Source organism: Bos mutus, chromosome 9, assembly GCF_027580195.1.
Source record: "Bos mutus isolate GX-2022 chromosome 9, NWIPB_WYAK_1.1, whole genome shotgun sequence".
NCBI classification, from domain to species: domain Eukaryota; kingdom Metazoa; phylum Chordata; class Mammalia; order Artiodactyla; family Bovidae; genus Bos; species Bos mutus.
Window position 1 is genome coordinate 73,380,946 of NC_091625.1, and position 27,027 is coordinate 73,407,972.

At 37.3% G+C, this 27,027-nt stretch overlaps 1 protein-coding gene across 15 annotated transcripts in view; it reads right to left on the reverse strand.

Annotated features, from left to right (window-relative positions):
- The window catches only part of AHI1 (Abelson helper integration site 1), a 220,748-nt gene that overhangs the window by 87,274 nt on the left and 106,447 nt on the right, over positions 1–27,027 (reverse strand). For 14 of the 15 annotated variants that reach the window (XR_011465387.1, XR_011465388.1, XR_011465389.1 and 11 more), the window contains one exon: positions 26,582–26,699. Coding sequence is in view for 11 of the 15 variants with exons in the window: in XM_070376723.1 (XP_070232824.1) it covers positions 26,582–26,699 (118 nt within the window). In the remaining 4 variants the exon portion in view is untranslated. Of the gene's footprint in view, positions 1–24,290; positions 25,537–26,581; positions 26,700–27,027 lie in introns of those variants that run through there. The other variant, XM_070376726.1, reaches the window with a different exon arrangement.

A 27,027-nucleotide genomic window follows, 5' to 3' on the forward strand; every position in this document is an offset into this window, starting at 1 on the left:
CTGAATATTCTTTGGAAGGACTGATGCTGAAGCTGAAGCTCCAATACTTTGGCCACCTGATGTGAACAGCTGACATACTGGAAAAGACCCTGATGGGAAAGACTGAAGGCAGAAGGAGAAGAAGGTGACAGAGGATGAGATGGTTGGATGGCATCACTGATTCAAGGACATGAACTTGGGCAAACTCTGGGAGATGGTGAGGGACAGGGATGCCTGGTGTGCTGCAGTGCATGAGGTCGTGAAGAGCTGGACATGACTTGGTGACTAAAGAACAACAACAACAACAAACTATCAGAAAGAGAAAGCACGAAAATAATGACATTTAAAATTGCATCACAATGAATAAAATACCTAGGAATAAACTTAACCAAGGAAGTAAAAGATCTATACTCTATAAACTATAAAGCACTGATAAAGAAAACTGAAGATGATACAAAGATATGGAAAGATACTATGGATGGACTGGAAGAACTAATAATACTGTTAAAATGTCCATACTGCTAAAAGCAACCTATAGACTTAAAGCAACCCCCATCAAAATATCCATGACAGTTTTCACAGAACTAGAAAAGATAATGCTAAAATTTATATGGAAATACAAAAGATCCTGAACAGCCAAAGTAATGTTTATAAAGTTAGAGGTAGCATACACCCTGATTTCAGACTACACTGAAAAGCTGCAATAATCAAAATAGCATGGTACTGGCACAAAAAGACATAGATCAATGGAACAGAATAGAGAGCCCAGAAGAAATTCCACACACTTATGATCAATTGACCTACAACAGGCAGGTCTGGCAAAGGAGGCAAGAATAAACAATGGAGTAAAGATAGACTCTTCAGTGAGTGATACTGGGGTAAGTGGACAGCTAACTGTAAAAAAATATGAAGTTAGAACATTTCTTCACACCAGATAAAAAAAGAAAAAGCTCAAAATAGATGAAAGACCTAAATTAAAGACTGGAAATCATAAAACTCCAGGAAAAAAACATAGGTAGAACACTCTTTGACATTAATTGAAGCAAAAATTTTTCCCCATCTTCTCCTAAGGCAAAGGATGCAAAAGCAAAAATAAATAAATGGAACCTAATTAAACTTAAAGATTTTACATAGCCAAGGAAACCACTGACAAAATGAGAAGATTATCTACTGAATGGGAAAAAATATTTGGAAATGATATGACCAATAAATAATATACATAATAAATAAACAGCACATACAACTCAATATCAAAAAAACAAATAACCTGATTTAAAAAGTGGGCAGGTGACCTGAATAGACAATTTCTCCAAAGAAGACATACAGACACATGGAAAGATGCTCCATCTCACCAATCATCAGAGAAATGCAAATCAAAACTGCAATCTGATACCACCTCATACTTGTCAGAATGGCTGTCATCAAAAAGACCACAAAGGACAAATGTTGGTGAGGATATGGAAAAAAGGGAACTCTAGCACATAGTTGGTAGGAATGTAAATTGGTGCAGCCACTATGGAAAACAGTATGGAGGTTTCTCAGAAAACTAAAATTAGAACTACCATATCATCCAGCAAATCTACTCTCAAGTATATATCTGAAAAAAACAAAAACACTAATTCAAAAAGATACACACACCCTCGTGTTTACTGCAATATTATATACACTAGCTAAGGTATGGAAGCCACCCAAATACCTATCATCAACAGATGAATGGATAAAGATGTGGTATATATGTACGTGTGTGTGTGTGATGAGATGGCTGGATGGCATCACTGACTCGATGGACATGAGTCTCAGTGAACTCCGGGAGTTCGTGATGGACAGGGAGGCCTGGCGTGCTGCGATTCATGGGGTCGCAAAGAGTTGGACACGACTGAGAGACTGATCTGATCTGATCTGATCTGTGTGTATAATGGAATATTACCCAGCCATAAACAAGTTAATTTCCATGGATGGACATGGAGGATATTATGCTTAATAAATAAGGCAGTCAGAGAAATTCAAATACTGTATCGTATCCCCTAAATGTGGTCTAAAATGTAAAACTAGTGAATATAAAGAAAGGAAACAGATTCACAGATATAGAGAACAAAATAGTGGTTATCAGTGGAGAGAGGGAAGAGGGGGGAGGGCAAGATAAGAGATAGAGGATTAAGAAGAAGTATAAACTATGTGTAAAATTAATAAGTTATAAAGATATATTGTTGGAGAAGGAAATGGCAACCCACTCCAGTATTCTTGCCTGGAGAATTCCACGGACAGAGGACCCTGGTGGGCTATATAGTCCATGGGTTCGCAAAGGGTCCGACACAAGGGAGCGACTACCACTCACACTCACTCAAAGACATACTGTATAGCACAGGGAAGATAGCCAATATTTTATAATAACTTTAAAGGGAGTATAATCTATAAAAATATTGAATGATTACTTTGCACACCTGCAACACAACATTGTAAATCAAGTATACTTCAATTAAAAAAATTCTATATTTGCCATATATTTTCAACAGCCTTTAAATACATGTAGAACTAAGGTTTAGGGCTTCCCTTGTGGCTCAGCTGGTAAAGAATCCATCTGCAATGCAGGAGAACTAAGTTCATTTCCTGGATTAGGAAGATCCCCAAAAGGCTGCCCACTCCAGTATTATGGCCTGGAGAACTCCATGGACTATAGTCCATGGGGTCTCAAACAGTCGGATATGACTGAGTGACTTTCACTTTCAAGCAATATAATTAAATATTTATAGGACAAAGGTTGGTGATTTTAATAATTAATTCTTGTTAGAACTTAATGGCTCACCTCATAAAACCTGAGGCGAAAATATTGACTTTATCATACATTTAATTAAAAATTTTATTATTAAAAATTTACTATAAAATATACACATCCAACATATATATGTGTATGCATATAGATATATGTACACACATATATGTGTGTGTATATATACATATATATATAAATAAATATAAATAAAGCCTGCCCCTTCCTCTCTATCTCACTACTTTTTGGGACACTCATCATTTGGATTATTGAAATAGCTTTCTAATCCAACTCCCTGATTTGTTCTGTAAAATTTCCAATGACATCCCACACTGCCAGAGAAGTGCTTAACTCAAACCAGCACGCAAAGCCATTCGGACATCCCTTCAAGTCAGAGCAAGCATTGCGCAGTCCAGGAAACACTAGGTGATTTTCTTCTCCTCACCCCACTCCTGATTTAGATGCCCTCCGACACATCTCCCTCCCTTAGTATTCCTGTGAAATCCTCTATCACAGCATTTCCATCACTATACTTAATAAAACTGTTTTAGTTTCTTGCATCATACAGTTCATCTTCAATAAGTGCGTGTTGAATGACTGAATATATGAATAGAGAAAATGAGAATTACAAAAACATCTTGCAGCAGAACTGGTTACAGATTCTCCACAGGAATAGGCATCCCATATTCCATATATTTTTCTAAATATTCATCTAAAATTGAATTTTTAGTAAATGTGAATTTTAAAAGTGGCTTATCCTCATTTAACCTGGTAAAATGTTAATATTTATTTCATATCAGATTTTTCAGGATGCGATGGAAAGCCCTCTATATATGTTAAAGATTTCAGAAAGAGAATATTCTTTGAAAACTGCAGTTTTCATTTATTTTATGGAAAAACTTCTCCAAATTCAGAAACATCAAAGCCTACAGCCCTTGAATCTACAATGTTTGGATATCTGTACATCACAGACAGAGGTAAAGCAGCGAATATTCAAACCACAAATTAGTAGGCTTTCCTGTGTCAGTCATGGAATCATGTAGTGAGCCACTCACCAGAAGCATGTAAACATGAATGAGTACATAAGACACTAGGGAAGTAGGGTAAAAGAGGCCCATAAACTCTGAGACTAGTAAATTAATGCTTGTGAAAAAGTATAAAGCAAGCAAGGAGAAGTGAGTAGCTATACGGTGAAGAATACATCAATCAGACAATGTGACTCATGGCTTCAGTCCCACCACCAACAGTATAATTCAGTCTTTCTGTGCTTCAGTTCCATCTCGTACCTTCTGGGAAGATTTCCTGGCTATACCAGTCTCTAAGTGATCTGTGCTATTTATTCCCAAATATCAGTCAAAAAATTAAATTTACTGATCCAATAAATATATAAAGCTAGTATTTCTTTAACTGACTCATAAACTGATACACAAATAATTTAATTATGCAAGCTTATCACTCCTCAAAATCCCACAGTTCTTATTTCTATTTAAGAACTGAACAGAATTTTTAGCATTTCATCAATTTCTTCTAACAAGAGACCGAAGTCTGTGCAAATCATATCTTTTGTGACATGTTCTAGATATTCAATCTGAGGACAGTCAAGTATGTTTCTAATAAAATTGAGACAAGGACAAAAACACTTCAATTCTGGTGTTAAATCCATAAAATATAATTTAATCTGTCTTTAATACTGTTATTAATTATTTGAACAATGTTATGTAGTCCCTTGCAAATCACAAGTACAGCTACAAAAAGATGAAGGGTAATCATATAATTCAGTTTATTTTTTATTCAGATTTGTTGCTGCAGTGAGGAATTTTTAAAAAGACATTTAGCATAAAAAAAGCTTTCTGTACATGCTTGTATTTCAGTGTTTCCTTTATTGTCTTTTGAGGCAGCAAATATCCAAGCTATTGATCTCACAGTCATCCTAATGGTTCTTAGTTTCTTCAATAGTCTCTTCCAGCTTATCTCCCTAACTCTTGTGGATTTAAAGACTACACATATGCCCTTCACTCCTTAATCTATACTTACGATCCAAGCCTATATTTCAAAGTATGCAGTCTGGTTCCTGGCACAGGGCTTGACTCATAGTAAGATATTTAATAAATAAGGCTCAAATAGAACTACAAGCTGTTTGACAGCTCAATCCAGATGTTTGCCAGGCATCTCAAACTCATTATATCCAAAATACAATTCAGTATCATTTCTCCAATATTCCTATTCAGTATTTTTGTTCATGGATTGCCATTCACTCATTCACCAAAATTAGAATCCTTAGTTATCCTCAAATTCTACTTCTCTATGTCTTACCATTCATAGTCCAAATTTCTAATATGTTAATAACTTCACATCTCTAGCTTCTTATTTCAGTCCTGTTCTCCCACTACAATTAACATAATCTTTTAACAGCCTTCCTAGATGGAATGCCCTAATACCTTTTATAAGTAAGTCTTCTCATCTTATAACAATTATTTTTCTGCTTTACATCATATCTACTCTCCAGTATTTTTTGTTCCTATCTTTAATTATAGCAAGTATTAAACTGTACAGTCCCACCCACCTTGCCCTTTTGAAAATACATCTCTAGTGAATACTGCCAGTACTGGGATAGGGCAGTGCTTTTAACTTCGTTTATATACGGCCTCTTGTTACCACTCTGACATTCCACTCTCCCCATCATTCCTTCACAACAGCCATATTCGCTTTTTTTTGCTGTGCAAAATGCACACCAAGCATACTCCTGACTTGGCATCTTGGTTGTATATGCTACTCTTTCAGACCACACGGCTTTCTTTCTTCTCAAAATTCTGCTCAAGTGTCACCTTCTCTGTGAAGCTTTCCTTGGCCCTTCCCCCCATTAAAGACATCAACCTAACCCATTTCCCAGCCCTTTCCTTGCTTTGTTATTTATTATATTTATTTGCTTACTGTCTGTCTCTCTCTGCTGGAAGTTAAATTTAAACAAGGACATGGATTATTATCTGTTTGGTTCACGTAACACTTAGAACTGTGCCTGGGACAAAGTAAGTACGCATTGGGTACTTACTGAATGTATGAATGAATGTTGCATTCCCAGTTTCTGCATGTTCAGGAATTAAACACACTTTATAATTGAAAAAACAAAGCACACACACACAAGAAGAAAGTTAGCGTTTAGAAAGGATTTAATAATGGAAAGCTATTTTCATCTACTATGGTGGTGTGGTATTGAGAACGTAAGAAAGAGAGAACTCATTTTCCCAGGTCTAGTCATAAAAGATACAATTTAAATTTTAGGGAGAGATAAGAAAATTTTGAACATAAGCATGACGATTTAGAATATGTTTTTGACAACTCTGATTATATTAATTTTTTCCCTGTTCAAAGTTCAATGAATATTAAGAAGTACATTAACTTGCCTAATTGCTATACTGTGCATTTATAACTGCCTTTAACATTAAAGTGTTTTATTTTCAACTCTTTATTAAATCTTCACTTGAAAATATACAGATTGAAAAGCCTGAGATGACATTAAGTATCAAGTCTAATAACATTACTACAAAAATAAAAGAAAAATGAAGAAAAAAGGAAAACAAGACCACCTCTGCAAAAATCCCCAAACTTTGTTAATTCTACATTGATTAAAAAAAAAAATCCAAAAAACCTGCTTAATTAGATTTAATAGCTTTGAGATGTGAAAGACTGGGATTTCTTTCAAAAGAAGGGCAAGTATACACAGCACACACACACAGGGTCACTCATACACATTAATATAAAAGAAACTGGAGGGTTTTCTATGTATTAACTCACTTATTCCCAGAATACTCCTGGGAGACACATTTGAAAGAAGTAACATAGCAATTAACGTTATGACATGACTTGTGACATATTAGTCATATAAAAGGCCAGCAACAAAATTCAGATTCCTAACTCTAAACTGCCATTTAGAGCAGTCTTAAATGGATAATATTGTTCTATACTGTAAAGACAACACAGAATTAACACATTTAATCAAGACGATTCCTTCCTCTGTGTTTCCTTAGTGTTTTATGCTTATCTCCTGTTGAAGTCATCTCTCCAATATCTTATAACTGTTTCTTTGCCTGCTGTATTCCCCAACCAGCCTGGGAGGACTCTGAGGGTAGTCCTTCCTCTTCCATTTCCTTAGGGCGTGGCCTGGTCCCTAACACAGAGTAAACTCACCATAAACACTGCTTGATAAACTATATGAAATAATTTTTGATAAAGTATAAAAAAGTTTTTATTTTTTAAACTCAGTTAACAGCTTTTTTAAGAGTGCTTCTACTAAAATATAGTATTTCTGGTTTTGATAAAAAAAGGAAAAGATGGACACTAGTCAAAAATCACCCTCAATTTATTATATTATTATTATAATTGAATTTTTTTCAGAGAAGAAAGTAAAAAAAAAAGTAAATTGACTGAAATTAGAGCATTAGAAAAATGTTCTTTTTACTTGTCAAACATTTACATTGCAAAAACCGCTTAAATTATTAAAAAAAAATGACCAGTCATTCCACTTAGTCAATTCTTAGTTTCCATATTTGTCATCAACTTTGCTCTCAGACGTGCAGAAAAAAAACCAGAGTAATTCTTTACGTTTTCATTCACTTTTTACTCAAGGAAAAAGCTTCCTGAAAACACATGTTTAAAATTCTGGAAAATACAAATCAACATTATCTAGATATCTCTATCATTACCAGAAGGTCTGATTCCTCAACCTAATTTCCATTGTTAGTTGACATTTTCAATAAGTGATGGATGTTCATTTCCAGAAAACATTACCAGTAAATTCTATGATATCACAGTCTCTTCACTATCCAGACCAAACTGACTAAACCACAAAATGCAAAAGCATGCAGTTAGCTACTCTGCGAGAAGCCTTAGGCTATTCTGAGTACAACTTAGAAAAGTATAACCTAACTGAGTAAGAGTCAATGAAAACTTCATTTATATAACCCTCCTTCTCTGAATTTCCAGGGCTTTCAGAAGACACAACCAAAATGTTTAAACACTAAAGTATTTCTTGTCATAGACTTAATTCACAAAACAGTTACTTTGGGAGGTGGAAATTTACAAAGAAAATAAAAATTATCATTTTTATGATATAAATGGTATTTCTTTTTTTTCCCATGACCAGGGGAGGGGAAACATAAAGAGCTGCTTTCTTCATTCTAAGTAGTGCCTACTCTAAGCAAGATCAGTCAATAAAACTATAACTAATTTTTCAAAGTCATAACTTTTCACAGAATAACAGAACATAAAGACTGAAATGGACAGTGTTGGGAAATATGTGAAAATGCTAATGTATAGATACATAAAGGAAAGGAATACATATACACGATTAATATGGAGTAAAATTTATTCTACTTTAAACATGAATTAAACTATTCTTCATTGTCAGAGATATGGTCAACATTTGATATATTTATATAGTGCTGAAAAACTAAAAATAATCATAAGATCTAGCAACTGAAGAAAGGCTTTGAAATTATAGAATACTCGTTTTCTTTAAGACCAGGCACTAAGTTTATTATCACAAAAAAAATGTACAGAAAACCTTGCAAAAACATATTCAGGAATATATCCCACAACATCTTTTTATATGCCTAACTACCTTAAAAATGGAAAAACTGTCAATTTCAGTATGAAATTATAAAAATAGTAAAATGTGTTTTATGGTTGGTATTAAACAATATTAAATATAGTCTTTCTGAAACTATAAGAAACAGACCATAAATTAGGCCTAATCAAAAATAATTTTGCCATTTTATAACCTGCCCTCCCACCTTGCCTGCTGCAGCCAATATAAAGTTTTTGTAATCCTTCCTCTAATCCTCACTCTGAGTAGATTGGTTACTGATACTATCAATTTTCCCTGGAGGCACAGCAGTAAAGTACAAAACATTCATGATTTCCACCATGATGTGAATTATGTTCTGACAGGAAAGCTGAAACGTTCTCCTACCTTAGGATTATGTAATAAAAACTCTTTTTGTCTTGGAAACATCTTAATTAGTATGCCTAGATGCTGTACTCTGAAAAAAATATTTATGTACTAAAAGAACATGGATTTTTCACTTAAGACATTCACTAAATTTAATTTTAAGAGCATAGTGATTTCTCTTTCTGAAGTTTAGTGGGAAGTTAAAAATCAAAAAGTTCAATGATTAAAACAGTTCTGGATATAGTCATAAAGATACTATCTATAACTCTACTGCATTGTAAGTCAAGCATAAGTTGGTATTTAAAAACTTTCACTTGCAGTAAACACTTTCCTATCCTCTATTTTCAAATGACGAGTCACTAAGTCGAAATAACTTGCTCCAGGTCACAGCATAAGAAACAAAATCTGAATCTAAATTCGGGTGTTTCTGACCTCTTGGCTAAGTGCTACTAGAATCTGTGGTACTAATTTAAATATGAAAAATTAACTTCTGGACTCTCTATTCAAGTTAATCAATACTGCTTGTTAATAACATCTGCACAATCATGATGATGAAATATCATGAAGTCTTCAGGATGATATATTCAGGAAAGTTTTAATATTAAAAGCATTATTTGTACTTAATTTAAAAATGGGTAATCTAGTCTTAATATTGTAACACCTGATTTGTCTGATGTCAGATAATAAAGATTTACATCAAAGTAGATATAGGTCTGAACTTGTGCACAATGACAGCTACTGGCCATGTGTAGCTATTTACATTTAAATGGAAACGAAGGAAAATTAAACATTTAGTTTCTAAGTCACACAAAACACATTTCCAGTATTCCACTGTCACATGAGACTGGAGGCTCCCATATAGACTGTGCTGGTCTAGAATGCAGCAAAGAGGTCTGGGCGGAAGACTAACACTTGAGAATCACTGGGCGCGTGGGTTTTCTTTAGTCATGAGATCGCCAAGGAAGTGAATATATATTATATATATAGGTAATGAAAGAGGATCTGATTGCAGTGGAGCAGTCTAAGAAGACAAGGAAGAGAAGAGGAAGAATAGCAAAGAAGGATGAAGAGCAGTGGCTAATGAGATAAGAGAAAGAAACCGAGAATGCGGTGGCCTGGAAACCATGTGTTAATAAGCCATCAAATGTGTCAAATGCCGCTGATAGGTCAAGCAAGATAAGGACAGAGAACTGACCATTGGAATTAGCGGTGTGTACAGGTCACTGGTGAGACTGAAAGAGCAGATTAGAGATTTCAGCAAACTTAGAGAAGATGAAAAGTGATTCGACACATCTGTCTGAAAACATTACTGTGGGCTGAAGGAGATACAGAATCTATTGGACAAACAAAACTCAAGAGGAGTTGCAAACACTGAATCAGTGTATTGGGAAGGTGGTGAAATAAAATATAACCCAGGAGAAATCATTGAAGGTTCATATGTAAAACACTTGGGCCAAACAGGATGTAGATCCCACATAAAATGAATACTGCTGAGCATTAACCACACACAAAAAAGTGGTACTGCCTCTGTGAAAAAATATTGAACAAACCATCTGGAAAGAGTGAAGACCTTTAGAGTGGATACTGTTGATCTGCTTATTCTCTTTCTGGCAATTAGTCTGACAGCCTGACAGGTGAATTCATTTATTTTGCCTCTTTACCCTAAATATAAGCTGCCAGTTAATATGTTTTAGCCACATACGCAAAGTTCCTGATAGGCTTTCTGCTCAGATGACAAAAAAGCTAATTATAGAGTTACTTACACAAGAGAAGAGGAAAGAAAACCATATTTGTACCCAGTCCTTCATTTAAAAAACAGATACCAAGGATCATCAGATATAAAGGAAAAAATCACTAGCATAAAAGAAAAGCACAGGATATATTAACAGAGGGAAAAAACTGAACATAGAGGAAATGTCAATTCAGGAAGAGAACTTAAGAGAGATTTAGGAAGATATAATGACATCCACAGAACTTTGATACTAGGAAAAAGGAGCAAACAGGACAAGAGAGAAACCATGAGGGTCAAATGGATGATTGGTGAACTAAGGAAGACCTGAATAAAGGAATGAGAGGGCTGATTAGTTAGAAAAAGGAAAGGAGAAGGAGTCCAAAGTTTCCACCTGAAAAAGGGTAATGCAAATATCAAGAGTAAAATATAGAAACTCCTTTCAGGAAACTCAACCTCACTCATGGCAATGATCACAGTTCAATTCCATATATGACAAAAAGTGGTTCGTGTATATTAGATTGGTGCAAAAGTAATAGCGGTTGTGCTTTGTGGATCTTTGCCTTTTGATACTGGAATACATTCTTAAATGCAGGTTATGTTATACATAGTCTAAACGTATATTTCTCACTTTCTGTTTTTTGCCAATGACTTATTACTTGCTGTGTATTTTTTTTAGATTACGGAAATGATGTTAGACAAAAAGCAAATTCAAGCAATTTTCTAATTTGAGTTCAAAGCGGGTGGTAAAGCAGCAGAGCCACATCTATAATGCATTTGGCCCAGGAATTGCTAATGAACATTAGTGGTGGTTCAGGAAGTTTTGCAAAGAAGACAAGAACCTTGAAGATGAGGAGTGCAGTGGCCGGCATCGGAAGCTGACAACCACCAACTGAGAGGATCATCAATGATTCTCTTTCAACTACACGTGTCAAAGAACTCAACGTTGCCCATTCTATGGTTGCTCAACATTTCAAGCAAATTGGAAAGGTGAAAAAGCTCAGTAAGTGAGTACCTCATGAGCTGACTAAAATAAAAAAAAAATTGTCATTTTGAAGCATCGTCTTCTTATTCTATGCAACAAAAATGAACCACTTCTTTATCACATCATGATGTGCAACAAAAAGTGGGCTGTATATGAAACTGGTGAGGACCAGCTCAGTGGCTGGATCAAAAAGAAGCTCCAAAGCACTTCCCAAAGTCAAACCTGCACCAGAAAAAGGTCATGATCACTGACCAACCTAGACAGCATATTAAAAAGCAGAGACATTACTTTGCCAACAAAAGTCCATCTAGTCAAGGCTATGGTTTTTCCAGTGGTCACGTATGGATGTGAGAGTTGGACTATAAAGAAAGCTGAGCACCGAAGAATTGATGCTTTTGAACTGTGGTGTTGGAGAAGACTCTTGAGAGTCCCTTGGACTGCAAGGAGATCCAACCAGTCCATTCTAAAGGAGATCAGTCCTGGGTGTTCACTGAAAGGACTGATGCTAAAGCTGAAACTCCAATATTTTGGCCACCTGCTGAGTGCCGAAGAATTGATGCTTTTGAACTGTGGTGTTGGAGAAGACTCTTGAGAGTCTCTCGGACTGCAAGGAGATCCAACCAGTCCATTCTAAAGGAGATCAGTCCTGGGTGTTCATTGGAAAGACTGATGCTAAAGCTGAAACTCCAATATTTTGGCCACCTGATGCGAAGAGCTGACTCATTGGAAAATACCCTGATGCTGGGAAAGACTGAGGGCAGAAGGAGGAGGGGACGACAGAGGATGAGATGGCTGGATGGCATCACTGACTCGATGGACATGGGTTTGGGTAGACTCCGGGAGTTGGTGATGGACAGGGAGGCCTGGCGTGCTGTGGTTCATGGGGTCGCAAAGAGTCGGACACGACTGAGTGACTGAACTGAACTGAACTGTTTGTCTGTGCCCAGCTGACCCACCACGGCTTTCTAAATCCCGGTGAAACCACTACATATGAGAAGTATGCTCAGCAAATCGATGAGATGCACCAAAAACTGCAATGCTTGCAGCCGATTCTGGTCCACAGAAAGGGCCCAATTCTTCTTCACGACAGTGCCTGAAGACACGTCGTACAACCAACGCTTCAAATGTTGAACAACTGGGCTACGAGGTTTTGCCTCACTTGCCATTTCACCTGACCTCTTGCCAACTGACTACTACTTCTCCAAGCATCTCAACAACTTTTTGCAGGGAAAACACTTCAACCAAGAGGAAGCAGACAATGCTTTCCAAGAATTTTTCAAATCCTGAAGTATGGACTTTTTATGCTACAGGAATAAACAAACTTATTTCTCATTGGTAAAAATGTGTTTATTGTAATGGTTCCTATTTTGATTAATAAATATGTGTTTGAGCCTAGTTACAATGATTTAAAATTCACGGTCTGAAACCTCATTTACATTTGCATCAACCTAATATATCTCACTACACAAGTGTGAAGCTGAAAATCTTTTCTAAGATTAGATTTCATATTTCAGAGCCACATAAACTACAACAGCTATTTAACTTTGTTTAAACTCTCAGAAATTTTGTATTTGATCTTTTTTAAAAAAACATGTCTTATGCAAATAACTTCTATAAATCTTTAAAATATAAAAAAGACAAATCAAGCATTTGTTATCACATCAATTGGAAAACTTAGGTAAAAAGGTAAACATCAGAATGTCTATAAAATACAAATTCAGTGATCTGGCATGTACTCTGGCTATGTTACAATGAAATTATGTAGTTTTCATGTTCATTAAATCCGTAAGATCTCATTTTAATTTCCTATAGTTTATGGTTTTCAGTTGCTTTCTTATTATTTTTCAGTAACTTAATTATTTTACTTTAAAAATTAACCCACTGGGCAAATGTCACAGTATACTTTACAACTAAATTTAGCAGGTTCTTAAACAAAACACACACACACACACACACACACACACAGAGAAATGTGACTAAAAAGAAGAAAAACATAAAGCAAATCTTCTATTTTTAACGGATAGGAGAAAAAAGGTTGAAAATTAAAAAGTTAGAACCATTTACACCATATAAATATTCTATAAAATAGCTTCTTACAAAATAAATGTCTAGAAAATAGTGCATAAATTTAAGCTCATTCAAATCAGCAGATTCAGATGAAGAGAAATGCTTGCATTCCTATTTTCTCTTCAGAGAGTATCAGGAGAAATCTCAATGCAGACCATTATACTAAGTGCCTTATCTTGTGCATAAAGATTATTCATTAAGTATATTAACATTCACTTGAGTTGATAAAAATGATGTTCAAATTAGTAAAGAATAAATATGTAGAATGGGCTTCCCAGGTGGCTCGAGTGGTAAAGAATCCACCTGGCAATGCAGAAGACATAAGAGATGTGGGTTCAATCCTCGGGTTTCGAAGATCCCCTGGAGGAGGGCATGGCAACCCACGCCAGTATTCTTGCCTGGAGAATCCCCATGGACAGAGGAGCCTGCTGGACTACAGGCCATAGGGTCACAAAGAGTATGGACACAACTGAAGTGACTTAGCACACACACACACAAATATGTAGAATATACTTTAAGTTATGAACATGGTTAGAAACAGTTTACTAATTCAAGTGATACTATTGAAGAAATATAGGCACTTTTATTACAAGTACAGATATGCTTCAATCTTCAACAAGTAGATTAACTCAAATCACTGGAGAATCACTCAGTAAAACCCTCATATTGGTTATTAAAACAGCATCTTATATCTTTAATGTACCATCAAACACCAGCTTTAGAGAATCCAATTACTAATGACAACAAAAATATCTAACAAATGAAATCTCTTCTTTGTGGAAGGGAATATAAAATAGTGATGATGTGTTAAAGAAAAAAATCCATGTGATCAAGGTCTGTTTCTCAGTGTCCAGAAAAATCCAAATATTAAAACAATCCCATTTCCAGGGGTTTTGTGTGGGCTGGTACTTATATGGAAAGCCAAAGTTTCAAAAGTTAAGAAGCTTCTAGTTGGATTATTTGTATTTGAGGTATATTTGTTTGAAAACTTGTCTTCTAATTACTTCAACTTAATGTCTTTTTTGGCATGCTTCTCAAAATTCTCTTTCGAGAATCCATGTTTGCCTGTCTGACATGTTCTTTTCTCTATCATCACTTAACCATCATCACTTAACACATTTTATTAAATCATGTCTTAAAATAAGATTTCCTCCATTCCTTTGGCCACATTGCAAACTGTATAATTTCAAACTTAAAAAGAATCTCCCACAGAATCTCGTGATGTTTATTCTCACAGTATTTTATGGATTTCAAAGCATTAAAAATACCCTTCAGATTCTCACAATTCTATGAAGTAGAAAAATCATCTGAAGAGGAAAGTAGAGACATTATACTGGGAGAGAGAAACTACCCAAGGTAACAGCTGTGACGGGGCAGAATTAGAGTCAGGCCCAACCCTTCTGGCCTTCTGACCCCAGGTCTAGTGCTTTTCCCACCAAAACACACAAGTGCTGGATGCAGAAGAGTGGTTGGTTAGCAGCATAAGGCAAATTTAAGGACATCTGTCTACAGAAAATCAGTTAATTCTGTAAATTATCTATGGTAGTGAATTAATTCCTTTCACCAACCCATACCTGAACGTAAGCCTTGAAATTCTGGAGATCTGAAATCAGAATTCAATGAAACATTCTTTTTCAATGAATAGTTTGAAGTTCATTAAGTAATACTATCAGAAAATTCTGCCAATTCAGATAGTATGAAAGAGTACTTTGAACTCATTTTACCTTCCTTAAAATGGAAACCCCCTTTTACCATCACCTGTGTTTGAGTTATTCTAACCTAATTTTTGCGTAAATGTTTTCTTTTTTTCCCTTTGAAATACAAGAACCATCATACTTCCAGTTTACATGTAATATGCCTTCAACAATGGGTTTATATAAGGATATCACAGACTCTCTGGTGAAATTATGACACACAAATAATAGATTTCATTTACATTATTTAAAAAATTTTGCACTTCTCTATAAGAAGTTACACAGAAGAATACACAGAACTATACAAAACAGATTTCAATGACCCAGATAACCATGATGCTGTGATCATTCACCTAGAGCCAGACATCCTGGAATGTGAAGTCAAGCAGGACATAGATTTCAGTTACATTATTTAAAAAATTGTGCACTTCTCTAAAATGTTACACAAAAGAATACACAGAAGAACTATACAAAACAGATTTTAATGGCCCAGATAACGACGATGGTGTGATCACTCACCTAGAGCCAGACATCCTGGAATGTGAGGTCAAGTGGGCCTTAGGAAGCATCACTACAAACAAAGCTAGTGGAGGTGATGGAATTCCAGTTGAGCTATTTCAAATCCTAAAAGATGATGTTGTGAAAGTGCTGCACTCAATATGCCAGCAAATCTGGAAAACTCAGCAGTAGCCACAGGACTGGAAAAGGTCAGTTTTCATTCCAATCCCAAAGAAAGGCAATGCCAAAGAATGCTCAAACTACCACACAACTGCACTCATCTCATACGCTGCTGCTGCTGCTGCTAAGTCGCTTCAGTCGTGTCCGACTCTGTGCGACCCCATAGACGGCAGCCCACGAGGCTCCCCCGTCCCTGGGATTCTCCAAGCAAGAACACTGGAGTGGGTTGCCATTTCCTTCTCCAATGTATGAAAGTGAAAAGTGAAAGGGAAGTTGCTCAGTCATGTCCGACTCCTAGAGACCCCATGGACTGCAGCCTACCAGGCTCCTCCATCCATGGGATTTTCCAGGCAAGAGTACTGGAGTGGGGTGCCATTGCCTTCTCCCTCTCATACGCTAGCAAAGTAATACTCAAAATTCTCTAAGCCAGGCTTCAACATTACATGAACCGAGAACTTCCAGATGTTCAAGCTGGATTTAGAAAAGACAGAGGAACCACAGAACAAATTTCCAACATCCGCTGGACCATTGAAAAAGCAAGAGAGTTCCAGAAAAACATCTACTTCTGCTTTATTGACTACGCCAAAGCCTGTGACTATATGGATCACAACAATCTGTGCAAAATTCTTAAAAGAGATGGGAATACCAGACCACCTTCCCTGTCTCCTGACAAATTTATATGCAGGTCAGGAAGCAACAGTTAGAACTGGACATGGAACAACAGACTGGTTCCAAATAGGAAAAGGAGTATATCAAGGCCATATACTGTTACCCTGCTTATTTAACTTATATGCAGAGTACATCTTGCATAATGCCAGGCTGGACATGGCACAAGCTGGAATCAAGATTGCCAGGAGAAATATCAATAACCTCAGATATGCAGATGACACCACCCTTATGGCAGAAAGTGAAGAAGAACTAAAGAGCCTCTTGATGAAAGTGAAAGAGAAGAGTGAAAAAGTTGGCTTAAAGCTCAACATTCAGAAAACTAAGATCATGGCATCTGGTCCCATCACGTCATAGCAAACAGATAGGAAAACAATGGAAAACAGTGAGAGACTTTATTTTTGGGGGCTCCAATATCATTGCAGATGGTGACTGCAGCCATGAAATTAAGAGACGCTTGCTCCTTGGAAGAAAAACTATGACCAACCTAGATAGCATATCAAAAAGCAGAGACATTACTTTGCCGACAAAGGTCTGTCTAGCCAAAGCTATGGTTTTTCCAGCAGTCATGTATGGATGTGAGTTGGACTATAAAGAAAGCTGAGCACCAAAGAATTGATGCTTTTGAACTGTGGTGTTGAAGAAGATACTTGAGAGCCCCTTGGACTGCAAAGAGATCCAACCAGTCCATCCTAAAGGAGATCAGTCCTGGGTGTTCATTGGAAGGACTGAGGGTGAAGCCAAAACTCCCGTATTTTGGCCAACTGATGCCAAGAACTGACTCGTTGGAAAAGACCCTGATGCTGGGAACGATCGAAGGCAGGAGGAGAAGGGGATGACAGAGGATGAGATGGTTGGATAGCATCACCAACTTGATGGACACGAGTTTGAGCAAGCTCTGGGAGTGGTGATGGACAGGGAAGCCTGGTGTGCTGCAGTCCATGGGGTTGCAAAGAGTCAGACATGACTGAGTGACTGAACTGAACTGACAAAAAGTTAAAACCTTGCTTAAAAGTATTGGCATAGTGAAAACAATAAAATTAAAATTTAACTAGAAAAATAGCTTGTAATTTTCAGAACTTCTCAAAGGAATAACTTTATATTTGGCTAAAATGAATAGAAAAATACATTTTTCAAACATTATCCAACATGTGGAAGTACAAAAATTAACTTGACAGATCTCTCAACCAATACTAAAGTTATCTGAATTATTTTATGATTTTAAGTCAAATATCTTGACTGTTTAGGGTATGATAAAAACATTAATATATATTAACACGTTGTAAAGGAGAGTGTAAATAAATTATGGAGAAGACAGAAGCTACTGATTGTTTTTTAAAAGCCATGTCACATTCTGCCTCTCCATCAAATTCCAAGTCTACAATTTTAAAACATGATAAAAAGATTACATGAACAGTCATACTAATAAAAATGAATCACTTTGTTTTACATGATTCTACTTACCTGTCGATATGAATGAAATTTAGTGCAATGCAGTGAAAATGTACATTAAGTACACAAAAATGAATGGTGCTGTCCTTCAAATATAGACATACAAAGACGATAGCACTTTCTAACTTCCACCGTCATAACTGTGATTGATTTTACTCATTACTGAATAATCCACATGTTAAAATTTACTACTACCATAACAACTCTCAAGATGGGTGAATGGGATCTAGGATTCAGACCAATGACCAGAGCGAAATTTCTCGAGAATCTCTTGATATGACTGGAGACTGAATACTACAGTTTCACTGGAACTAGGCTTTAAGAAATCTAGTAACTGGCAAAGACAGAGTTGTATATCAAGGCCCAGTAAAAAGATAAGTTCATGAATTCTTAGAAAATTACTTTCACGACACCTCAGTTTTAACAACTACACCTATTCCAAATAGTGCTGTCCAGGTTACTAGTTTGCAATATATCACACACTTTCAATGCTAGCGAGTAAAAGTCACACACATGGCCAGAGGGACCTCTGGACACAGTGGGAGGAAAATGGGCCAGGGATGAAATAATGGATCCAGGCACAGCATCACCAAGGGTCTACCTCACGTCTGAACTAGTGCCCCCTCTCTGCAGAGGGAGAAGCAGCATGGGGTGGGGAGTGTGAGCAGTACCAAACCAGAAGAGAGGCAATCTTTCTCTAGACACGACTGCCACCAGTTATGTGAACTCTCATTTCAGGCCCTCTGCTTCCCAGTTTTGATGTAAAGGGACTGAAAGTCAAAGCTTTAAGGTCTTACAACAAATAACCGCTCAGTTGTGTACAACTCTTTGTGATCCCATGGACTATAGTCCACCAGGATCCTCTGTCTGTGGAATTTTTCAGGCAAGAATACTGGAGTGGGTTGCCATTCCCTTCTTTAGGGGATCTTCCTAACCCAGGGATAGAACCTGGTCTCCTGCAGATTCTTTACCAAGAAGCTCTCAAAAGAGCTTACACTCTGTGATTTTAATGTTTATTTCTCAGAGGGTTTTGCTGAGGATCAAATGAAGATGTATATAAATAAAATTTTTGATACAAGTAGAAGTCACGGATGTTATTTTACAGATTTTCTTCATTATACGAAGGAAGTACAGGAACAGCATAACACGTTCATTATGTGGTGAGACAAGATGGTTGGATGGCATCACCGACGCTATGGACATGAGTTTGAGTAAGCTCTGGGAGTTGGTGATGGACAGGGAAGCCTGATGTGCTGCAGTCCATGGGGTCGCAAAGAGTCGGACACTGAACTGAACCTACAATTTAATTGAAAATGCTAAAATTAAAATTTCTCCCCCTCCCCCACTTTTTCTAGGTATGTTGCTGCTAAGTCGCTTCAGTCGTGTCTGACTCTGTGTGACCCCATAGATGGCAGCCCACCAGGCTCCCCCGTCCCTGGGATTTTCCAGGCAAGAATACTGGAGTGGGTTGCCATTTCCTTCTCCAATGTATGAAAGTGAAAAGCGAAAGTGAAGTCGCTCAGTCATGTCCGACTCTTAGTGACCCCATGGACTGCAGCCCACCAGGGTCCTCCATCCATGGGATTTTGCAGGCAAGAGTACGGGAGTGGGTTGCCATTAGGTATAATTGGTGAATATATTTTTATAAATTTATTTCTTATACAAATTACTCAGAAAATATTTATGGTTTTAACTTTAATAAAACTAGCTGATTTATTATTTTGTTCATGAAGTACCTGGAACAATAGCCTAATAAACAGTTGCTGAAATAAGTATCATAGGTGTTGTATCCAGCTTTTCTCCTCTCTAACCCACCCCTCACTGAGACACCAGTGGTATTTTTTAGAAACATATTTTATTATTATTCTTTCATCCTCATACCTTTAGATAGCTCTGTTTTATCTAGAGAATGAAATGTGAATTCCCCAGTAGGGCACAATTTGACCCCATCTACCTTTGCAGCTCAGGTCTTCCTAAATACATGCATCTCATCATTTCCTCCAGCTAACCCAAGCCTCATACCACTGACCAGGCAAGTCAGGCTCTCTTTCAATTGTTTGTTCAGAAGCTCAGTGTGGCTTTCCTGATGGCTCAAGTGGTAAAGAATCCGCCTGCAGTGCAGGAGACACAGGAGATACGGATTCAATCTCTGAGGTGAAAAGATCCCCTGGAGGAAAATGGCAACCCACTGCAGTATTCTTGCCTGGAAAATCCCATGGACAGAGGAGCCTGGTGGGCTACAGTCCATAGGGTTGCCAAGAATCAGACACGACTGAGCGCACAACCATCTCAGCTTAGTGTGCCCTTCTCAAGCCCCACCTGCTGATGAGGCCAGGGACAGAGACAAGAGGCAAGACCTGGAAGGTTTTATAAGGTCTTTGGAACTCATTCAGATTGCTGGAGAAAGCCATTTAAGAGTTTTAAATAGGGAAATAATAGAATCTAATTTATTTTTCAAAGAATGTTGTTGTCTGCTATGGGGAGAATAATCTAAGGGATAGGAGCAGAAGTAGAGAAGTGGAGGGAGAAGAAGGATCCCTAAACGACAGGGTACATGTGCCTGAGTGTTCGGTGGGAAGATCTGGTGTGGGGCAGGGGAAGTGGAAGTAGATGAAGGGTTTGGGGGCAAGAGTTCTGCTTGGACATGTAAAGTACGAGAAATCGCCCCACTGCTTTATCCCTCTATATTTCAGTGATACTTTGTTTATACTGTGATTTCAGAATTTATCACACTCTGACATAATTTGCTGCATGCTCATTTGCCTTCCCAACCAGACGGTAAGCTCCCTGAGGACAGAGACTGTCTTATTTCATCCACATATTTAAGTAAGGACCTTAAGCAAAGTAGTTACTTAGAATGATTTTAGAATAAGTAAAGATAATAGTCTAGAAACTCAAAAGAAAATAGACCAAAGAAGAAACAAATACTTTTCTAGCAGTCTCCATTACCCAGAACTCACCTGGAATGAGGTCAACAGAAGTGATAGCAGACCATAAACCCACCCCGGGCTCTAACATTCCAGCATATAAACTCACTTACATATAATATGTATCAAATCAAGGTCTCCTCTTAAGCCTCTGGCATGAAGGCCAGTAGGCCATACTGACTAGCTCTGTGTAAATTGTATTTCTTTATACAGTACAAACTGAAAGAGTTGCACATAAGACTTGATATTTAGACAGCTTTTCAGTAAGGTTTTTATTTTTAAACATCCTATCTATATTATTTTCATAGTCCTTCATTTCAGATTCTAATAGATTATTTGTACGGTCAAGAACATTTAACTATTGTCCCCTTTTAAAACTCTTTTGAATATTGAATAGACTCACAGAATTTTTAAGACAGAAACTCACCAAATCCAGAGCCCTCATTTACCTGCAGGGATAAAAAAACCTGAAGCTTAAAGAAACTGCTAAAAATTCTAGTCATTCAGAAGTGGAGCCAAGCGTAGAAATTAGTTCACCTGTTTCCTAGTGCAGGATTCTTTTCACAAAGATTGGCTTCTTAATGAATAAGATGGATTTGGCCACTTTGCAATGGACTACATACTCTGCTTTTATAAGTTTTCTATACAATGATACAAAGAAAAAAAATTTCTTTTTTCTTTTTTGGCTGTGCAGCAGGTGTCATCCTAGTTCCCTGACCAGAGATTGAACCTATGTCCCCAGCGCTGGAAGCCTGAAGTCTTAGCCACTGGACTGCCACGGAAGTCTCTCAACAAATTTTATAGGGAAGATATGCCTTAAAATGAGAATAACTAAAAATCAAGCAAAGCAGTCCTACCAGGTATTACATGGCTTAATGGTCATGCTCCTGAGACAGTGCTCACATTGAGGGATATGCATGATTTAAAAGTCCCACTCAAGGCCTATATGACCATGGAAGCTGAAGGTAAAGGAAGTGAATCCAAGGTAAAATTGTTAAGTTTGCAAGGCTTGCCTTTATCATATCTGGTTTTCCTTTTATTCTTTATCTGTCAGAGTGGTAATCACTCTTCCATTTCAAAGCCTTCCTATCTATCCTGTCTTCTCTTTCCGTTTACAAAGAAAGAATTTTGTATCTATTATCTACACCTCGTTGGCTGATAAACTTAAGATACTACTTGAATGAACTTTAATCAATCTGCTAACTTGATCAGACTTATGTTTTACACTCTTAATCCTGAAATGTGGAAGGCAAGATTTGTTCTCGGAAGAAATTTAGACCTCAGCAGAAAGATAGGCATCAAGTGGTGGAGCCAGGTTCCCTCCTCCCTCCTACTCATTAAAATGACATGGTCTGAAAGCAAACCAAGCATCACATTAGGATGCAGAGAATGCATCTATAGGAGGTGCACATGGTCTGCCCTCCACTATACACAAGAAGAGCAAAACTATTGCTCAAACTTCCAGTAAATATCTGACACACTAGAAATTTAAAATTTCTAAGGTTTGGGACAACTGTTAATTACCAGAGTGACTTAAAATTAGAACTCAAAGTATTTTTTCAAAGCTAGTGCACACACAAATCATGTTTACAATACAAGTATGTTACATTCACATAGTATCTAATGCTTATAGAGTGTTTTCATATGTGCTTTGTGACTTGATTTTCCACAATATATAATGCAAACATCATTCCCAGTTTTCAAATGAAGATTCTAACATTTGCAGGTAACAAGGATAATAAAAGGCACAGCCAGGACTTAACATAAGAGCTCTTGATCCAGATATTTTCCTACTGTAACATGTAACAGTATGAAAAGGCAAAAAGATAGGACACAGAAAGATGAACTCCCCAGGTCGGTAGGTGCCCAATATGCTACTGGAGATCAGTGGAGAAATAACTTGAGAAAGAATGAAGGGATGGAGCCAAAGCAAAAACAACACCCAGTTGTGGATGTGACTGCTGTTAGAAGCAAGGTCTGATGCTATAGAGAGCAATATTGCATAGGAACCTGGAATGTTAGGTCCGTGAATCAAGGCAAACTGGAAGTGGTCAAACAGGAGACGGCAAGAGTGAACGTAGACATTCTGGGAATCAGCGAACTAAAACGGACTGGCATGGGTGAATTTAACTCAGATGACCACTGTATCTACTACTGCGGGCAAGAACCCCTTAGAAGAAATGGGGTAGCCATTATAGTCAACAAAAGAGTCCAAAATGCAGTACTTGGATGCAATCTCAAAAATGACAATGATCACTGTTTGTTTCCAAGGCAAACCATTCAATATCACGGTAATCCAAGTCTATGCCCCGACCAGTAATGCTGAAGAAGCTGAAACTGAATGGTTCTATGAAGACCTACAAGACCTTTTAGAACTGACATCAAATAAAGATCTTCTTTTCATTATAGGGGACTGGAATGCAAAAGTAGGAAGTCAGGAAACACCTGGAGTAACAGGCAAAATTGGCCTTGGAGTACAGAATGAAGTAGGGCAAAGGCTAATAGAGTTTTGCCAAGAGAACACACTGGTCATAGCAAACACCCTCTTCCAACAAAACAAAAGAAGACTCTACACATGGACATCACCAGATGGCCAACACCAAAATCAGACTGATTATATTCTTTGTAGCCAAAGATGGAGAAGTTCTATACAGTCAGCAAAAACAAGACTGGGAGCTGACTATGGCTCAGATCATGAAATCCTTATTGCCAAATTCAAATTTAAATTTGAATTGAAGAAAGTGGGGAAAACCACTAGACCATTCAGGTATGACCTAAATCAAATCCCTTATGATTATACAGTGGAACTGACAAATTTATTTAAGGGACTAGATCTGATAGACAGAGTGCCTGATGATCTATGGAATGAGGTTTATGACCTTGTACAGGAGACAGGGATCAAGACCATGCCCAGCAAAAAGAAATGCAAAAAAGCAAAATGGCTGTCTGGGGAGGCCTTACAAATAGCTGTGAAAAGAAGTGAAAAGCAAAGGAGAAAAGGAAAGACATACCCATTTGAATGCAGAGTTCCAAAGAATAGCAAGGAGAGATAAGAAAGCCTTCCTCAGTGATCAATGCAAAGAAATAGAGGAAAACAACAGAATGGGAAAGACTAGAGATCTCTTCAAGAAAATTAGAGATACCAAGGGAACATTTCATGCAAAGATGGGCACAATAAAGGACAGAAATGGTAAGGACATGACAGAAACAGAAGATATTAAGAAGAGGTGGCAAGAATACAAAGAAGAACTGTACAAAAAAGATCTTCACGACCCAGATAATCACAATGGTGTGATCACTCACCTAGAGCCAGACATCCTGGAATGTGAGGTCAAATGGGCCTTAGGAAGCATCACTACAAACAAAGCTAGTGGAGGTGATGGAATTCCAATTGAGCTCTTTCAAATCCTGAAAGATTATCCTGTGAAAGTGCTGTGTTCAATATGCCAGCAAATCTGGAAAACTCAGCAGTGGCCATAGGTCTGGAAAAGGTCAGTTTTCATTCCAATCCCAAAGAAAGGCAATGCCAAAGAATGCTCAAACTACCGTATAATTGCACTCATCTCTCACGCTAGTAGAGTAAAGCTCAAAATTCTCCAAGCCAGGTTTCAACATTACATGAACCGAGAACTTCTAGATGTTCAAGCCAGTTTTAGAAAAGGCAAAGAATCAGAGATCAAATTTCCAACATCCGTTGGATCATCGAAAAAGCGAGAGTTCCAGAAAAACATGTATTTCTGCTTTATTGACTATGTTAAAGCCGTTGACTGTGTGGATCACAATAAACTGTGGAAAATTCTCAAAGAGATGAGAATACCAGACCACTTGACCTGCCTCCTGAGAAACCTATAGTCAGGTCAGGAAGCAACAGTTAGAACTGGACATGGAACAACAGACTGGTTCCAAATAGGAAAAGGAGGACGTCAAGGCTGTATATTGTCACCGTGCTTATTTAACTTATATGCAGAGTACCCATGAGAAATGCTGGAGTGGATGAAGCACTAATTGGAATCAAGATTTCTGGGAGAAATATCAATAACCTCAGATATGCAGATGACACCACCCTTATGGCAGAAAGTGAAGAAGAACTAAAGAGACTCTTGATGAAAGTGAAAGAGGAGAGTGAGAAAGTTGGCTTAAAACTCAACATTCAGAAAACTAAGATCGTGGCATCTGGTCCCATCACTGCATGGCAAATAGATGGGGAAACAGTGGAATCAGTGAGAGACTTTATTTTTTAGGGCTCCAAAATCACTGCAGATGGTGACTGCAGCCACAAAATTAAAAGACGCTTACTCCTTGGAAGGAAAGTTATGACCAACCTAGACAGCATATTAAAAAGCAGAGACATTCCTGTGCCAACAAAGGCCCACCTAGTCAAGGCTATGGTTTTTCCAGTAGTGGTGCACGGATGTGAGAGTTGGACTATGAAGAAAGCTGAGCGCCGAAGAATTGATGCTTAGTTCTTGAACTGTGGTGCTGTAGAAGACTTTTCAGAGTCCTTTAGACTTCAAGGAGATCCAACCAGTCCATCTTAAAGGAGATCAGTCCTGGGTGTTCATGGGAAGGACTGATGTTGAAGCTGAAACTCCAATACTTTGGCCACCTGATGCGAAGAGCTGACTCATTTGAAAAGACCCTGATGCTGGGAAAGATTGAGGGCAGGAGGAGAAGGGGACGACAGAGGATGAGATAGTTGCATGGCATCACTGGCTCAATGGACATGAATTTTGGTATCTCTGGGAGTTGGTGATGGACAGGGAGGTCTGGCATGCTGCAGCTCATGGGGTCGCAGAGAGTCGGACATGATTGAGTGACTGAACTGAACTGAACTGAACTGAATATGTAATCAGCGATATTACACTAACTTCATATGCAAACTCCAAATACCTTCGAAGTAGAAGAGTAAGATCGTTCCTAAATTTCTAAATAAATTAAGCTGGTCTTTTCAAGCTCAAGTTTCCTCCTCTCTCTGTCAAAGACAACTGTTTTGTCATTTTCAGTTCTCTGAAAGATTTCCATCTTTCTGAAAGATTTCCATAGTAGAAAAAAAATACTAGGAAATACCAAAAGCTAATGAATAGAAGCAGACATCTTTCAATACCAAAAATACACACTTCTCATCTAGAGGGTTTTTCTTTGAGATTCTTTGAAAACCTTATTCAAATTAATTTAAAATATTCGCCTAAAATTTGCAATTGTATAGTTTGTTTCAACTCTGTGATTGATATACATTTAAATAACTAGCTTCTTTGTATCTTTTGTTAATTTTCCAATTTTGAAGAAACGTGATATTTTGGCAGGCAGGATGCATCCTGTTTCTACCAAAATGCATTTTACCTGGGGTTTCTTTGAAATGAATCACAAAATCTGATTATCCATAAACTATGGTTCCTTTACCCAAAGGAAACTGAATCAGATATAAAATTCATGTTCTGTGACTTTTCAATTATTATCTACTCAAAAGACTAGAGGATGAGAGTATCTACCATTAAAGTTACCAAATTCAAATTTGCTTTTGAAATAATTCAGTGATTTTTAAAGAAAAAAATGCTGGAATATAATTCACCAAGTGTGAAAACTGACCGTTATAATGCTATGAGCCGTACTTCTGAAGTGAAATATATGACATCCATTAAAAAATAGAATCTGAACATTTAATGAATAGTCAAAGTAAGAAAGGGGCTCACCGGTTTGAGTGAAACCAAACTGACGCAGAATCTGATGAGCGTCCAGCATGTTTGATTGTTTTGACTTAGACTGCTGTGAGGAGGCTGATGTCGAAGTGAATGAGAGATTTTTGTTGACCTGTAATAGGAAAGGCAAATCAGAAATGAAAGCGTAATTTCCGGGGTTACTGATGCAAATAGTGGATGAGAAATATTTGCTTACGATGCAAACCAGGGAACATGTCAAAAGAAGTGACAATGATTTATATGCTTAGTTTTTAAGAGTTTACAAAACTCTATAGTTTTTACAATCTGCCTTACTTTGAAAACAAGTTTGCTTATCATGGGACTAACTTTATTAGTAACTTAGAGTGGTCTTAAAAGTTATGCCAAAAAAAAAAAAAAAAAAAAATGCAAAAATAAGTGACTCCCTGACTGCTTTCAATTAAGAAAGAGTTTTTAAATGT